The sequence below is a fragment of the Acomys russatus genome, chromosome 24 (genome assembly GCF_903995435.1).
Source record: "Acomys russatus chromosome 24, mAcoRus1.1, whole genome shotgun sequence".
Lineage (NCBI taxonomy): Eukaryota > Metazoa > Chordata > Mammalia > Rodentia > Muridae > Acomys > Acomys russatus.
The window spans coordinates 50,909,883-50,925,740 of NC_067160.1; the positions used below are offsets into that span (position 1 = coordinate 50,909,883).

The following is a 15,858-nucleotide window of genomic DNA, read 5'->3' on the forward strand; positions in this document are numbered from 1 at the left end:
GGGTACAGTTGGCACAGTTGTGGGTGCTCTGTGTCACGGGGCACTACTCAGGGCAGATGACTTTGGTGGCAGGCATCCTAGGGACCAGGAGATGAGACAGAGACAGAGACAGAGACCTCCTCCCTAAGTGGCATATAAACTTTTTTCTTTTTCCTTGCAATTGAGGTTAGTGGCCCTTTGGCCAGGAGCACAGATGTTGTCAGGAAGTATGCAAGAAGCGCCATCTGTCCCACATGCCAGCCTTACCCCTCCCCCTTCCCACTGTTGGGTCCTAAGGATCTACGTCCGTGGCTATGGTACTATGTCAGAGGGAAAGCATGCTGGCCACCCTTTGGGAATGCAGGCTAGGTGTGTGGCTCATCTGCTCCTCAACCCTAGCTGCCTCAAACACTTTGACTTAGCATGTTGATTTTGACTAGTGAATGCATTTGCCCATAAGAGAACCAAGGAACATTTTCCTTAGGAGATTCAAAGTGCCCTCCTATTAAACAAATAATGTGAGTCGGGCACGGTGGTGCACACTTGTAAACCCAGCACTGGGGAGGCAGAGGCAGGAGGATCACTGTAGTTCAAGGCCAGCCTGGTCTACAAAGTGAGTCCAGAACAGCCAAGGCTATACAGAAGAACCCTGTCTTGAAAAACAAAAATAAATAAATAAAGTAAATAAAAGTTTTTTGGGGGCATAGGGGTAGGGTCTGTAATTCTGCTAGCCTGGACCTCACTCTGTAGACCAGGCTGGCCTTGAATTCACAGATGTCCACCTGCCTCTGCCTTCGAGTACTGTGACTTAAGGCGTGCACCACCAAGCCTGGCTTCCTACAAGCTCTTGAGGTTAACCTGTAGGTGGCTCGGAACGCACATGATGGCCCTGGCCTCCGGTGAACACCATCTCTGTAACTGCTGTTTCCTGCTTTGTAACATGTGGGGACGGTGACCTGTGCCTCTTAGAGCTGGCTGCTGGAGAGGCCTCAGCAAGGTCTTTTGCCCCCTCATGCCCATGCTGGGTGGGGAAGCTCCAGCTGCTGAGCAAAGACAGATGCCGCCGCAGATCAGGGTCTCTTAAAGCTGGGGATCTGGGCTCGGCTGTGTCTGGTATCCCTGACACCCAGGACTGGGCTGCAGTGCCATCAAGCATAAGCCCAAGATAGCTGTCCTTGGCCCCTCCTGTCTGGCCTCCAGCCTCCAGAGTGTTCCCTGGCAACATTTCTGCTAAGTAGGCATCGTCTGCCCCTCCACCCTTGCCACCAAATTGTTACTGGGCTAGTGCCACACAGGGCATGGGGCAAGTAGCAGAGTTCCTCAGGGAGTCTGGATTCCAAGGCTACCCCCCCAGCTCTCAGCCGGGAGCATGGGGCTGAAGTCTACTTCTAGGAGCCCTGCAGGGGAGCCAAGCCGCTGACCCTGGCTGTGTAACAGGCTGGTCTGGGGAATGCTTGGAAAGATCAAGTACCAGGCTGCCTTGCTGGCCTCTCTGAGGGCTTTCTCATAGGAGCATCTCTATTCACCCAAGCAGGATGGGCCCTTGCTTCTAGATAGCCTTTGGGAACCTAGGCAGTTGACACGATGCCCCAAGATACCCATAGGCTGCTATATCCTTAGAGATAGGACATTCCGGGTCATTGTGGAGAACAGTTATCTCCCCGTTGTGACAAGAGGCTAGTGAGCAAAACCTCATGGCTTTACTTTGGTTTTCTAGAAAATTGTGCAAGCAGGCGACAAAGACCTTGATGGGCAACTGGACTTTGAAGAGTTTGTACATTACCTCCAAGATCATGAGAAAAAACTGAGGCTGGTGTTCAAGAGTCTGGACAAAAAGAACGATGGTGAGTTTGGCTGTAGCTCCTCTGCTGGGCAGGCCTGGCTTAGCAGATGCTGGGCCCTGCTCACAGAGCTCTCTGTCTGGCACAGGGCGGATCGATGCGCAGGAGATCATGCAGTCCCTGCGGGACCTGGGCGTCAAGATCTCAGAACAGCAGGCGGAGAAGATTCTGAAGAGGTCAGTGTGGACGGGCTTTGTCCTAGGGGATGTTTTAGAGGCTTCTGGACTAACCACGTGCTGTTCCCTGTTGACCCGCTTCCCTGACTGGCCCTGTGGTTTGGAGGAGGGATAAGGAGCCCCTTCCCAAAGCCAGCTTCTCCTGAGCTTGCAGCCCTACTCTTACTTGAAGAGTCACAAATCTGGAGTTAGCCCATTTGCCGGCGACTCTTAAAATGTCGGAATTTCACGTTGGCGAGAAGTGTCCCTCAAACACTTTCTCTGCCTGATGGAGAGGGGCTTGTCATGTGTGGTCCTTGACTTGGGCTGCTGCTAGTGGCTTGTACTTCACTCTGTAGCCACATACTGGCCAGAAAGATGGCTCACTCATAAGCAGAGTGCTACCAGAAGGCCCTGCAAATAGAACAGTTTGTACCTGGCTGGCCTGAGAGCCAGCTGCCCACAGGGACAGCAGCCCCAGGAGCCCAGTTCTCCCCACTTCCTCACGCTGTGCCGGCCCCTAGTGTCCTCGGGTGTGCGCTTGCTTTACTAACCTGCTCAGAGCATTTATTTGTGATGTTTCTGCTCTCTCCTCTGCGTCCTCCTTTGTCTGTCTGTCAGAATACGAACGGGCCACTTCTGGGGCCCTGTCACCTAGTAAGTATCTGTGTCACCCTGTGATTGCCTCCCTCCCTGATCTGAATGGGGTTCTTATGGGCCAGCTTACCCTTTGTCATGGGCATTGTGCCTTTGGTTCCCTCGGTGGCCACGGCACCTGCCTTCCTCCCATCCAGGTGGTGGGGCACACAGCTGGCAAGTGGGTAACACATGGAAGTAACGATGCTTCTGCCTTACAGCATGGACAAGAATGGCACGATGACCATCGACTGGAACGAGTGGAGGGACTACCACCTCCTGCACCCCGTGGAGAACATCCCTGAGATCATCCTGTACTGGAAGCACTCTACGGTGAGGCCACCCACCCCACCGTCCACTCAGCAGCCTTCTGCGTCTGGTATCCGGCATTCCCTTCCCATCTAGGCCTGGGTGGGGGTCTTGATGACACAGTGAGCCGCATGCCCCTCCTCTTCCCATGCAGCAACCAGCCTGGACAACAAGACTGTTCCCTGATCTTCCTACCCACAATGCCGTTGCTTCTCGCAGAAGCATACGGTCTGTGCTCCGTGGGATGAAACCTTGTTATGGAAAGCTCCACCTTGCCTGGGTTTCTTTTTTAGTGTCATTTCTCTCTGTTCTGGCTGAGTCCAGGAGCACATGAGTTAAAGTTCAGTCTGAGCTATAGATTTAGACTCTGGTTTTTTGGGATTTGTTTTTCATAGGCATGGCCTGCATACTGATTTTCTTCTGCCTTAGCAGGGGTCCACATGCAGGACCGCAGATGCGGCTCCACACTTGGCCATGCCACTCTGACTTAACCCTCCTGCCCAAGGCTCCTGGTGTTCTTGTCTGGGCTGCCCTGGCCTTATCCACCCTGTATCCACAGTGCCAGGTCAGGGCTTTTTAGGTGAAAGTTAAGGGGCCAATTCTAGGGTTCAGAACAGCTAGCCTGTCTCTGGCCTACAGCCCAGAGGCCAGCAGAGCTGCTGGGACCAGTTCCAGAAAGGTTTTAGGCAGGCAGCACAGCAGTCTGCTTGCTGGGGCCTTGCATAATATTGTGCTCCGCAGGCAGGCAATCTGATCCCATATCGGGTTGTAGGTTTGTTGTACCCATCTTCCCTGATCCTTGTGGTTCAGCCCTGCAGTCCTTGCTGGAAATTCCAGAAGCTTCCTTTAAAAGGGCAACCCAGCAGCTTCGTAGCGTTCTCCCCCATCATCACCTGCTCCTCTCTAGACCACGTACAAGGTCAAGAGCTGCAGCCACTGTCCTAACAGAGGGAAAGTTCCTGCTGTCCTCACGCAGACGTCCTGAGTAACGCTGCCTGTGTCTGCCTGTCTTCCCCATAGATCTTCGATGTGGGTGAGAATCTGACCGTCCCGGATGAGTTCACAGTGGAGGAGAGGCAGACGGGCATGTGGTGGAGACACCTGGTGGCAGGCGGAGGGGCAGGGGCCGTGTCCAGAACCTGCACTGCCCCGCTGGACAGACTGAAGGTGCTCATGCAGGTGAGCGGGAATCAAGCAGATCTTAGCCCATGCTTCACTGGGGGCTTGGCTCCCCCCACCAAAGCTGGGGTCCTTGCTTCAAAAGCCCAAACTTGCCAGCCCAGCTAATGGGGTTGGAGTTAGTGTACCAGTAGGTGAGGCCTAAGGAGACTTTTGTGTTTAGCTGTTCCAGTCTTACCTAGAAACATAAGCTGCCTGTCACCTTATGCGGGCTTGTTACTTGGAGTGTGGTGGGGCCTGAGTTCCTTAAGTGCATCTCTGGATGGAGAGGGCACCTGATGGAGGGCAGGGTGAGCACATCCTTACATGACCCAGAGGCCGTCAGGAGCAGGGCCGTTACCTTGGCTGAGCATGCGAGTCCACGTCCACAGGGCAGAGATAAGCTTGTCTGATGTCAGAGCAGCATTGTGAAATGAGCCACCTGTGGACTTTGACATCTGTCTGAACAGTGACCGGTTACCCCATTTGCTTCTACTTGGCACTTTTTCTGTGCCAGGAGGCCGACCCAGAAACAGCAACCCCCCCCCCCCAGAAATCCTCTGGAGAGACTGGAGGTGCTCGTGCAGGTGAGTAGGAAAGTAGCAGATTTTACTTGTGGTCGCTCAGCGTCCCCTTCCTCCCTCAGCTGAGGCCCCACTTTAAAAGCCCAGACTTCCCAGCCCAGCTAACAGGGTTGGAGTTAGTGCCTCGTGAGCACTGCCCTGTCCCATAGGCATAAGTAACTAAGTGGGTCTCCCCCTATGTTCCAGAAACAGACAGAGGCAAAAGACTTAAAAGAGCTTTAGGCTTATAATCTAGCATGTGCTGGCCCCTCCTCCCAGCTAGGCCTTAAGCAACCATTTTCCTTCCAGAGCCTCTGAGAAAACAGAAGCTTGAGCCCTTTTGAGGTGGGCCACACCTCTAACCCTAGCACTTGGGAAGACTGAAAATTCAAGGCCAGTCTGAACTACATAGTTTAAGAGCCTGTCAAAAAACTAACTAACTAATAAATAACATAAAAAAAAAAAAAAAAAAAAAAAAAAAACAAGAACAGCCATTCCTGCCTGCCGAAGCCTCGGGATGTTGTATTAAATTACTCAGAGCGAGGAGAGAGGCTCCTCCCAAGGCAGACAGCGGCAGTCCTCAGTCTCTCATCTCTTGCCCCCCTCAGGTCCATGCCTCCCGCAGCAACAACATGTGCATCATAGGCGGATTCACGCAGATGATCCGAGAAGGGGGTACCAAGTCGCTCTGGCGGGGCAACGGCATCAATGTCCTCAAAATTGCCCCTGAGTCGGCCATCAAATTCATGGCATATGAGCAGGTGAGCCCCTGGGAGAGGGTCGCTAACTGGCAGCTGCTCCCATGGTGTCACTGGGACTGAGGTCCCTGGAACTGCGGCCCCCTGTGCATCCATCCCTCTGTTTCTTCCTGTTTTAGATGAAGCGCCTTGTTGGTAGTGATCAGGAGACACTGAGGATCCACGAAAGGCTCGTGGCAGGCTCATTGGCGGGGGCCATTGCCCAGAGCAGCATCTACCCCATGGAGGTGAGGGCTGCTGCGTCCTGGAGCAGGCAGGAGAGAGGACGCAGGACACAGAGAGGAGGGGGCTGTGCTCACGCTGCTTGCCACTCTCTATGCAGGTCCTGAAGACCCGAATGGCCTTGCGGAAGACAGGCCAGTACTCGGGCATGCTGGACTGTGCCAGAAGGATCCTGGCTAAGGAGGGTGTGGCTGCCTTCTACAAAGGCTACATCCCCAATATGCTGGGGATCATCCCCTATGCCGGCATTGACCTAGCTGTCTATGAGGTGAGGCCCTGCTGGGCATAGGCCTGGGACAGAGAGCGAAAGTCAGCCCCTGCCTGGTCCCCACGCCCTCCCTGAGTGACTGAGACGCTGCAGAGCTCTCCTGTCACCCTGCACCCCTGGCACAGCTGGTCCTACTCTGTCCCAGGTTCTGTACCCTCTTAGGGTCCAGAGGTTCAGCAGGCAGACCCCAGGACACAGTGGCCATTGGGGACTCACAGATATCCTCAGACTCCAGGCCACTGAGGCCAGTGCTCTGTGTGGGGACATAGTGCTCCCTCTACCCTCATTCTGCTCCCTGTCCTAGCCAAGAACCCTAAGTGACAGCGGGTGCCAAAGGCAGGCAAGTCAGGAGTTGAGCAAGGCCCAGGCCAAGTGAATCAGGTTACATTGGCTTCTCAGATCCCATGTGATAGGAAATGGCTTTCCTGTGGATCCGATAGCCGTTCCACCCCAACCCCCATCCCACCCCTGGCGTACCTCTCCCACGCTGGCTCTTACCGGCTCTCTCCCTGTGTCTCATTCCCCCTAGACGCTGAAAAATACCTGGCTACAGCGCTACGCAGTGAACAGCGCAGACCCTGGCGTGTTTGTTCTCCTGGCCTGTGGCACTATCTCCAGTACCTGTGGCCAGCTGGCCAGCTACCCACTGGCCCTGGTCAGGACCCGGATGCAGGCCCAAGGTAAGGCTGGTCCTGCGCTGGCGGTTATGTTCCTGGTAGTTGGGATGGCTGACCGCTGGCATCTGACCAATGGCCTCTCTCCCACAGCCTCCATTGAGGGAGCGCCCGAGGTCACCATGAGTAGCCTCTTCAAACAGATTCTGCGGACTGAGGGGGCCTTTGGGCTCTACCGGGGGCTGGCCCCCAACTTCATGAAGGTGATTCCAGCTGTGAGCATCAGCTACGTGGTGTATGAGAACCTAAAGATCACCCTGGGCGTGCAGTCCCGGTGACAGAGGGGGGCAGATCGGGGACCCTGGGCTGCAGCCCAGGGTGTGCAGCCATCTCATTCTGTGAATGTGCCAACACTAAGCTGACTTACCCAAGCTGTGAAGCCCAGGATGCCACAGGGGAGGGACAGGGAGCCAGCAAGCGCTGGGCTGGTCCTGCTGACCTGGCAGACCCTTGTGTCCCTTCCAAGGAAGACCTGTGGACATTCCTTGGAGTCCAGGGGTCAGTAGGATTTAGGCTCCTGCCCCTAGAGACAGGACTTTCCTGCAGTGCCTGCCAGACAGCGAGCTTGGAGGCCAGCTTAGTTCTTCCATCTCGTCCACGCAGCTAGACCTCAGCCACGTCCTCCCTCTGGCCCAAAGAGCATTCCTGTGCCCCCTCATATCGTGTCCACTGATGTGCTGTTGTAGGAAGTGGGCCCGCGTCCACTCCTTTTTGTCCCTGTCCCTCTCCCCTCAGTGTGGTTCCTCCAAATCTGTTTCCCAAGCCGCAGTATCCATGTGGCCCTGTGGCACAGGAAGCCGAAGGAGTACCACTTACATCCTTGCCTCTTCTGAGCTCACCAGCAAGGCCACCAGGATGTGCCTGGGTACTCAGGCACTGGCTGTCTGGCACCATGGTGCATGGCTTTGCTGAAAGCTAGTGCTAGGACCTGGAGCCCAGAGGATTTGTGCTGCCTGCATGGGCCTAGTGTCCTCTGAGCTGTCCCTAAGCCCTGTCAGCTCTGGCACCAGCTCATGACCACACTTACTGTTCCATTCTGTGGAATGAGGGTGGTGCGGGGGATCTGCCCCATGGTGCTGCCCTCGTGAGAAGAAAAAGATGCTGAAGGCCTTAATTATGTCTTACTGGGTAAAGGATTTGGTTCAGAAGGACAAGCTGGACACTGCGTAAGTGCCACACTTACTGAGAGCTGGGGGGTGGAGGACTTCTCTAAAGTCTGTCTGTTCTGAGGGCCCTATGGGGCCAAGTGGGACCAGCCTCACATTCCGAAACGTGTGTATCACTCTGCTTGGAGCCTATTTATTTTGTATTTATTTGAACAGAGTTATGTCCTAACTATTTTTATAGATTTGTTTAATTAATAGCCTGTCGTTTGCAAGTTCATTTTTTATTCATATTTATGTTCATGGTTGATTGTACCTTCGCATCACCACCTGGTGGGGCGTGGGGAGACAGGATGGAAGAGTGGCCACAGAGTGACCTTGCCTGCCACTCACACTGATGGCTGTCTGTCCAAAGAAGTTTGTCTCTCACTGGAAACAGAAGGAAAGGCCCAGGGAGGACCTTTGTAGGCCAGGTGGGCTAGTGGGGGAAGGGGACAGTTTGGAATGACAAGGCAGTGATGTGCTTCACCAGGAATTTGGTATGAGGGTGAGAGCTGCAGGACAGGGTGGCCTGCCCTCCCCAACCTGTGACCTGATCTTCCTCCTGGCCCACAGCTGCCCTTGCTCAATGAGTGGTCAGCTGGCCACTTGGCAATTGTGCCTCCATTGCCCCAAGAATGGCCTGATGAGGAAAACCCAAATAGGATGCAAAGATCAATGCAAAAATTACCGGTCTGCATAGTCTATGCTGTAACTGGAGTTTGTCAAAGGCAAGCAGCCTTCTAATAAAGTTGCTTCAAATGTGACAGTGGAGTCGGTTTTTCGGCTTTGGGTTTGGGTGTTGGGAGACACATTTCCCTCATCCACTGCGTGCATAGTTACCCCCACCCCAACCCGCTTCAGGGTGGCATCTCGTCTTTACTGGATGTTGGTTCAATCTGGGGTTGCTCCGTCTGTGTGGGGGGGCTCCCCTTCCTGCTGGGAGCTAGTTCTTCACGTGCTCTCCAGGCACTACAGGCTGCTTTTGCCCAGGCCTCCCGGGTGCTAGAGGCCTGGGCAGCTCAGACCTTTTCCTGTACATTGGTATTTTTTTAGCCTGGATTTCTGAGAGACTGCATCCACTGAAACCAGGCTTACACATCCTTGTGAGGAGCCATGTGGACACTGGGAATCGAACTCAGGTTCTCTTGATTCTCTGGAAGAACAAGCCATGTTTATAACCACTAAGCCATCTCCCCAGCCAGCTCAGACTTTTTTGTTACAACTTGAACACAGAGGAGTCCCCGAAACCACAAGCTCACCTCTCTGATGGAACTGCTGAAATGTCACATGTCAGAGGCCAATTCTGGCTTTCGTCCCAGAACTGCATCTCCACCTTGGTCACCCCCAGCAAATGGTGACTCCATTTTTCTAATGACTTAAGCTGAAAACCTCATGAGGTGTCACTGGGGTTTAGAGACCCCTCCCCACAGGAACAATAGAAACAAGCCAGAGTTGAGTATGTGGGGGGGAATCAGCTCATGAGAAGGCACTAGCATTGCCCACACCGCAGACCCGGCTGCTTGCGCACAGAGGAAGGAGCAGAGTTCATGGCTTCCCAGGTGTGGGCTAACAGCCTGGTCCCTAGTGCCTCATCTTGTCAGAAGGGCTTCAGGTGCTCAAGCTGCCTCGGCTTCAACAAGCCAAGGGCTCTAGAGTCCACTACCCTCCATCCTTTGTGGTGGTTCTCAGTGTGTCAAGTCTATTCTGGATTGGGAGGGAGCCCCAAATCCACTGATTTTTAGTGTCCTTACAAGAATAAAAAGTGGCAGGGCTGGGGAGATGGCTTGGTAGTTAAGAGCTCCGCCTGCCCTTCGAGTGGTCCTGAGTTCAATTCCCAGCAACCACATGGTGGCTCACAGCCATCTATAATGAGATCTGATGCTCTCTTCTGCAATAAAGCACTCATATACAATAAATAAATAAACCTGGGAGTGGTGGCGCACGCCTGTAATCCCAGCATTTGGGAGGCAGAGGCAGGTGGATCGCTGTGAGTTCGAGGCCAGCCTGGTCTACAAAGTGAGTCCAGGACAGCCAAGGCCACACAGAGAAACTGTCTTGAAAAATAAAAAATAAACAATAAATAAAAAGAATAAAAAAGCCAGGCATGGTGACACACGCCTTTAATCCCAGCACTTGGGAGGCAGAGGCAGGTGGATCGCTGTGAGTTCAAGGCCAGCTTGGTCTACAAAGCAAGTCCAGGACAGCCAAGGCTACGCAGAGAAACCCTGTCAACCCCCCCCCCCAAAGAATAAAAAGTGGCATGGTGGAATTCCAGCCCTGAGAGGCGGAGTTCAAAGTAAGCCTGAGGTTAAAGCAGGGTGCAAGTGGCATCGGTCCTTGGGATTATTGGCAAGCGCCTTTACCTGCTAAGCCATCTCAATAGCCCGGAACTCTACTTTAAAAAGAGGAGGAAAATTGGGCAGGCGGGTGTACGCCTTTAATCCCAGCACTCAGGAGGCAGAGGCAGGTGGATCTCTGTGAATTCGAGGCCTGCCTGGTCTACAAAGCGAGTCCAGGACAGCCCAGGCTACACAGAAACCCTGTCTCGGAAAACAACAAGCTAAGAAACAACTAGGACCCTGCTGGCAGCCACCTCTGGAGACAGAGCTGGCCCTACCCACACCTACTGCTGTACGAGAATTACTGTCTGTGGGTTTTGCCATCCAAGCTTCTGGGAACTGGCTAGGACATCAGTACACCACTTACGTCAGCAATTTATTACCAGGATGACAGATGGATAATTTCTTTAAGTTTGGGTCCTAGCTGATTGGCCCCAGCCCCCGAGCCTGCTCTTCTACCCATTCAAGCCTTGTCCTCCCAGCCACCCAGAAGGAAAGGCCTTACCAGCAATTGAACTGGCCTGCCAGGCTCTGTGAGGTGGGCACAGTGCAGCGCTCACCCGGCCTGCCTTGCTAGGGCTACCAGCCTCCTCTGTCCCTCTGCCCTGTGTATTTGGGTTTGATCTTTGGGAGACCTTCCACTGCCTGCCTGCCTTAGATTTCAGCTGTTCCCCACCTGCCCTGGCCTCTTCTCCCTGCCCTGCTGCCAGGCACATGTCATCTGATTAATTTCATTCTCTTGGCTCTTAGCCATCTACTCGTGCTGAGGGCTTTGTTCTGCGGCTGCGCATGCCTGGAGCCCAGAGTTGTTAACACGCACATGCGGTTTGGATTACACTGCCCCTGCACTGCCTTTGGATTAGGTTACAAGGTAAATTAGGCCAGCGTGGCAGGATGTTGGGCGCGGCTTCTGCATCACCAAACCTCAGTGCCCCCACTAGACGCTCATGGGACCTTTCTTATAGTCCTGAAAGGGAAGGACATGTCTCAGTTCATATATGAGGGGGAAATTGACCTTATTTGCCATGGAGGCCTGTGCTCTGCTGTCCCCAATCCAGATTTCACCGGTCTGAGTGGACTGGAATGTAGGGGAAAGGTGGGAGGGGAGGAGGCTTCTCGCTGGGCCCAGCTGCCCAGGTGGACCTTGGTCTTTGCACCGAAGAGCCAGCCAGCCCAGCGTGGCCGTGGTTGGTCTGGGTTGGATGGGAGGAACTGCAGGAGACAGAGCAGGAGTAAACTAGAGGCAGCAGGGATCTCCCCAATCTGCCGGAGCTGTCAAGCTGAGCCTGCCGGGCAGAGTCCTTAAGCACAGGGCCAGACTGATGGGCAGCCAATGAAGCGAGCTCTTCTTGTCACTGGAGCCCACCCTACGGTCCAGGAGGGAGCACTTGCTGAGGCTGATGGGAGGGGAGCTGGTCTTGCATTAGCAATGTGGAGTGCCTGCTTCTCCCTGTCTTTACAGATGGGGACACCGGAGACCATGGACCAAGTCCCTCCCTCATTCCTCTTTCCTGCCTACCTACCTTCCACGCGTAGCACCTGTGTGAGCACCTCAGGGCCACTGTGGCCACTAACCACAAACGCAGTGACTCAGAACGCACCAGTCTCTGGAGCCCTGAAGTCCAAAGTCAGTCAAGGTGTCAGCAGGTCTGGCTCCTGCAGGCTTCCAGGACAGTCTCCCAGCTTCTGGAGGCTTCTGTGCTCTGTGGCTAATGACCCTTTCTGACTTTTCCAGCCACACTGCTTCCACACAGAGGCGCATCCTGTCTCTCACCACATCTCCTTCTGTTTGCTTGATATTTCTAATGTAGCTCAGCCTGGCCCCAAACCCACCTTGTGAAGGAGGAAGAAGATGACCTTGAATTCTGATCTTCCTGCCTTTACTTCCTGGTGTTCTGGGATCACAGGCTTGTGACACACCACCTGGCTTCCTGTCTGCCTTTCTTGATTCCTTTTTAGGGGCTGCCTAGGCAATCTCCCCATCTCAAAGTCTGCAGTTTGGACACCTATAAGTTCCCTGTACCCATCAAGTGGGACAGGTTCTGGAGATGGAGAATCAGCTGCCGACACTGCTCCCCAACACACACATACACACACACACACACACACACACACACACCTCACACACACATACACACACCACACACACCTCATACACACACCTACACACATACCACACACACACAGCACATACATACACACAAGCATACACACACATACACACACCACACACACACCATACACACACACACACATATGCACACACTATACACACACATCACACACAGTTCCCTGCCGGTTGTGAGCACACACCAGTAGCCCTAGCGCCCAGGAGGATGTAGCAGCAGGCTTAACGTGTATGAGGCCAGTCAAGCTACACACTGACGCCAGAGTTGCCTGAAATACAGACTCTCTCTCAAAAATCAAAACCAAACAAAAAGGCGCTCATTCTGTGGCACCATCAAACACTCCCACCCACCAAAGTCCTTCCCGTTGGTTAAGAACAGCAGACGTGATGCCCAAGGAATGCGGCACACCAGGAAACCAGACAATTGTTGAAACTGGTGAGAGAAGAAAAAGTTTGAACCCAGAATAGTTTCTATGGAGAATAAGCATTCATCGTCCCCCTAATCCCAAAGAAAATGGAAGGGGGTGGGGGGGGGGAGGCGCCTCAGCGGTTAAGAACACAAAGCTGCTCTTGCAGAGGACCCAGGTTCAGTTTTCAGCACCTGCCTCAGGCTGCTCACAATGGCCTCTACCTCCAGCTTCTGGGAAAATGGAGGCTTCTCGCCTACCCATGTGTGCACGCACACATATACACAAACACGTGCACACACGCACAGTACTTAATAAATCTCCAAAATAGTTTTAAATGGAAATTTAAGAAACAAAAGCAGGGGCTGGAAAGATGGCTCAGTGGTTAAGAGCACTGTCTGCTCTTCCAAAGGTTTTGAGTTCAATTCCCAGCAACCATATGGTAGCTCATGACTATCTATAATGTCATCTGGTGCCCTCTTATGGCAGGGCAAGCATACATGCAGGCAGAACACTATATATAATGAAATAAATCTTTTTTAAAAAAGAAATAAAGCTGGGCATGGTGGCGCATGCCTATAATCCCAGCACTCAGGAGGCAGAGGCAGGTGGATCTCTGTGAGTTCAAGGCCAGCCTGGTCTACAAAATGAGTCCAGGACAGCCAAGGCTACACGGAGAAACCGTGCCTCATAAATAAATAAATAAATAAATAAATAAATGAAATAAAAGCAAGAAATCTAGAACCAGGCCAGGCCAGGTGTGGTGGCACACGCCTTTAAACCTACTGCTGAGGGAAAGCGGGGGAGGGGAGGGAGGCAGAGGCAGGTGGATCCCTGTGAGTTCCAGACCAGCCTGGTCTACAAAGTGAATCCAAAACAGCCAAGGCTACATAGAGGAACCCTGTCTCGAAAAACCAAAATCAATCAATCAATCAATCTAGAATCCTCCCTGAGGGAGGCCTTGCTCTCTGATTACCACAAAGGAGGCGTCTGCTCTCAGGGTTCTCCAGTCCTGCTTCCTAGAGTCCTTGACTGGTGTTGGAAGCCATAGGGATGCAGTTGAGGTAGACAGCTGACCTCACTGATCACGCAAGCCTCTAGCGTCTTCCGAGCACCTCTAGACCCCAGTCTCACCAGCCCTTGCGATGGCTGCTGATGCCAGCTCACCAGAGGGATGAGGCTCGCCCAAGGGATGAGGCTTGCTCAAGCTCATGGCCAAGAGAGGACTGAAGCCCAAACTCTGGCCTCTGCCTCTGCCAAGACCATAGGGGAAGTCTGGCGATGTGGTGCGCATCTATAATCCCAGCATTTAGGAGGCTGGAGGAGGCCACAGTTCAAGGTCAGGCCCGCCTGGGCTACAGAGACCTTTCTCAAAAACAGGCCAGAGAGGACTTAGTGTGACAATGATCACACTCTGACCCCCCATACTCATCTCCAAATGCTTAACCGCTAAAGCCAACTAATCAAACCTGGAATTGGCCACAAGGTGGCAGCCTCATGCCATTTCCATCTCCCGCCGGTTTTGTAGGCTCTCTAGCACCTCCTGGTGGCTGTGGGAAGCACACGGAACAGAAGAGGCTAGGCCTAGGGGGTGGTTGTGGCAGCTTCAGTCCTTCTCCATCAAAGTCATAGGAAGCCAGTCTGGCTAGGGCAGTCCTTGGAGTTCTCCTCACCTGCCAGTCAATGCAGTCTTCTCCCACCTACAGCAACCCCTGGGGGAAACCCTGAGGACCACTTCCTGGAGCCCCCGTGGCTCTGCCACACCTACTGCTTTCTGCAGAATGCAGAGACAGAAGAAAACATGCACGTGTCTGTGAAGATGAGGAGAGAGGGGCTATGTCTGACAGCTGCTTGCCCTGCCACCTAGCTCAGATGTCCTCAAGGGGAAGGGGGGCAAGGCTAGACACAGATGGCCAGCACAGGGCCAGCGAGAACAGTGGGATTCCCCAGGCTACGGTGTCCTAGCGTGAAGCTGGACATCTTGCCACAGTCTGAGGATGCCCACTGCTTCCTTTAGGAAAACTGGTGTTGAGAGAAGTGAGTCAGCTTCCTTGGGGAGGTTCCAAAGGCACATCAGTGAACAGGGTTTTGAGAAGGGGACAGGAGGGGTTGCAAGCCGGGATGCAAAGACAGAGGTGAGGGCACAGAGATACGGGGATGCGGTGAGTGCAGACGGCAGGATGTGGGATGGGAGGGTGGAGGAATGAAGAAATAGATGCAGGGATGGAGACATGGAGGCCTAAAGAGGTAAGAGGGATACAGGGATAAGGAGATGGCAGGGTGAAGGCATAAAGAAATGTTGGGATGGAGGGTGGAGAGATGCAACAAATGGGAAGGCGGAGGAGCCTCGCCCCTGTCACCCTTAGCTTTATTGGTTTAGTTTCTGTCTGCTTTGGGGTCCATAAGGACTATTCTGGACCAAACTCCCTCACATGTAGGCTGTGACAGTAACTGGGAACAGCTGTGGCTCTGGGGCCTCCACATTTAGAGGGCCCCCATATCATCTTGTGCCAGGCATGTTGCCCACAGCCCCACATGCCGGCACTTGATACCCCAAAGGGTAAGCGGGAAGGGTGAATGGGCCATGGTACATCTGAACAGGTGCCCTGCAAAGAGGAGCCAGTGTGGCACATGCTGACAAGGACAGGGTTGCAGGGTTGGAGGACACTGTAGGTAGAATGGCCTGGGGAGATGCTCTTCCACTCTCCTGTCCCTGCCAGCACTCTACGCCTCACCTGCTCACCGGATGCTATTAGGAGCATGGACTACAGCCAGGTATGGTGGCGCACGCCTTTAATCCCAGCACTCGGGAGGCAGGGGCTGCGGGACTGCTGGGATTTTGAGGCCAGCCTGGTCTACAAAAGTGAGTCCAGGGCTACGCGAGACCCTGTCTTGAAAAACCAAAACAAAAAACAAACAAACAAAAAAAGGGGGAATGAACTGCTGGGGACTACAGAAATGACTCCAGTAGACCTTTTTGGTTTTTAGCACCCATACTGGGTGGCTCACAACCATCTTAGCTCCAGTCTCAGGGGGACCCAATGGCCTCTTCTGACCTCTGCAGGCACCAGGCATGCACATGGTACACAGACATGCACACAAGCAAAACATTCATAAACATTAAAAAACAAATTTTAGTGCTGGAGAGATGGCTCAGCGGCTAAGAGCACTGACTGCTCTTGCAAGTCATGAGTTCAATTCCCAGCAACCACAAGGTGGCTCACAACCATCTATAATGCCCTCTTCTGGCCTGGAGGTGTACATGCAGACAGCACT

At 53.5% G+C, this 15,858-nt stretch overlaps 1 protein-coding gene across 6 annotated transcripts in view; it reads left to right on the forward strand.

Moving 5' to 3' along the window:
* Positions 1–8,472, forward strand: part of Slc25a25 (solute carrier family 25 member 25) — a 34,854-nt gene extending 26,382 nt beyond the window's left edge. For 3 of the 6 annotated variants that reach the window (XM_051166900.1, XM_051166902.1, XM_051166905.1), the window contains exons 2-11: positions 1,697–1,823; positions 1,909–1,996; positions 2,597–2,632; positions 2,833–2,944; positions 3,941–4,099; positions 5,250–5,402; positions 5,519–5,626; positions 5,722–5,889; positions 6,419–6,569; positions 6,657–8,472. In XM_051166900.1, the coding sequence (XP_051022857.1) occupies positions 1,697–1,823; positions 1,909–1,996; positions 2,597–2,632; positions 2,833–2,944; positions 3,941–4,099; positions 5,250–5,402; positions 5,519–5,626; positions 5,722–5,889; positions 6,419–6,569; positions 6,657–6,841 (1,287 nt within the window). In that variant the 3' untranslated portion in view covers positions 6,842–8,472. The remainder of the gene's footprint in view (positions 1–1,696; positions 1,824–1,908; positions 1,997–2,596; positions 2,633–2,832; positions 2,945–3,940; positions 4,100–5,249; positions 5,403–5,518; positions 5,627–5,721; positions 5,890–6,418; positions 6,570–6,656) is intronic. The other 3 variants (XM_051166901.1, XM_051166904.1, XM_051166906.1) reach the window with 1 other exon arrangement.
* The last annotated feature ends 7,386 nt before the right edge of the window (positions 8,473–15,858 follow it).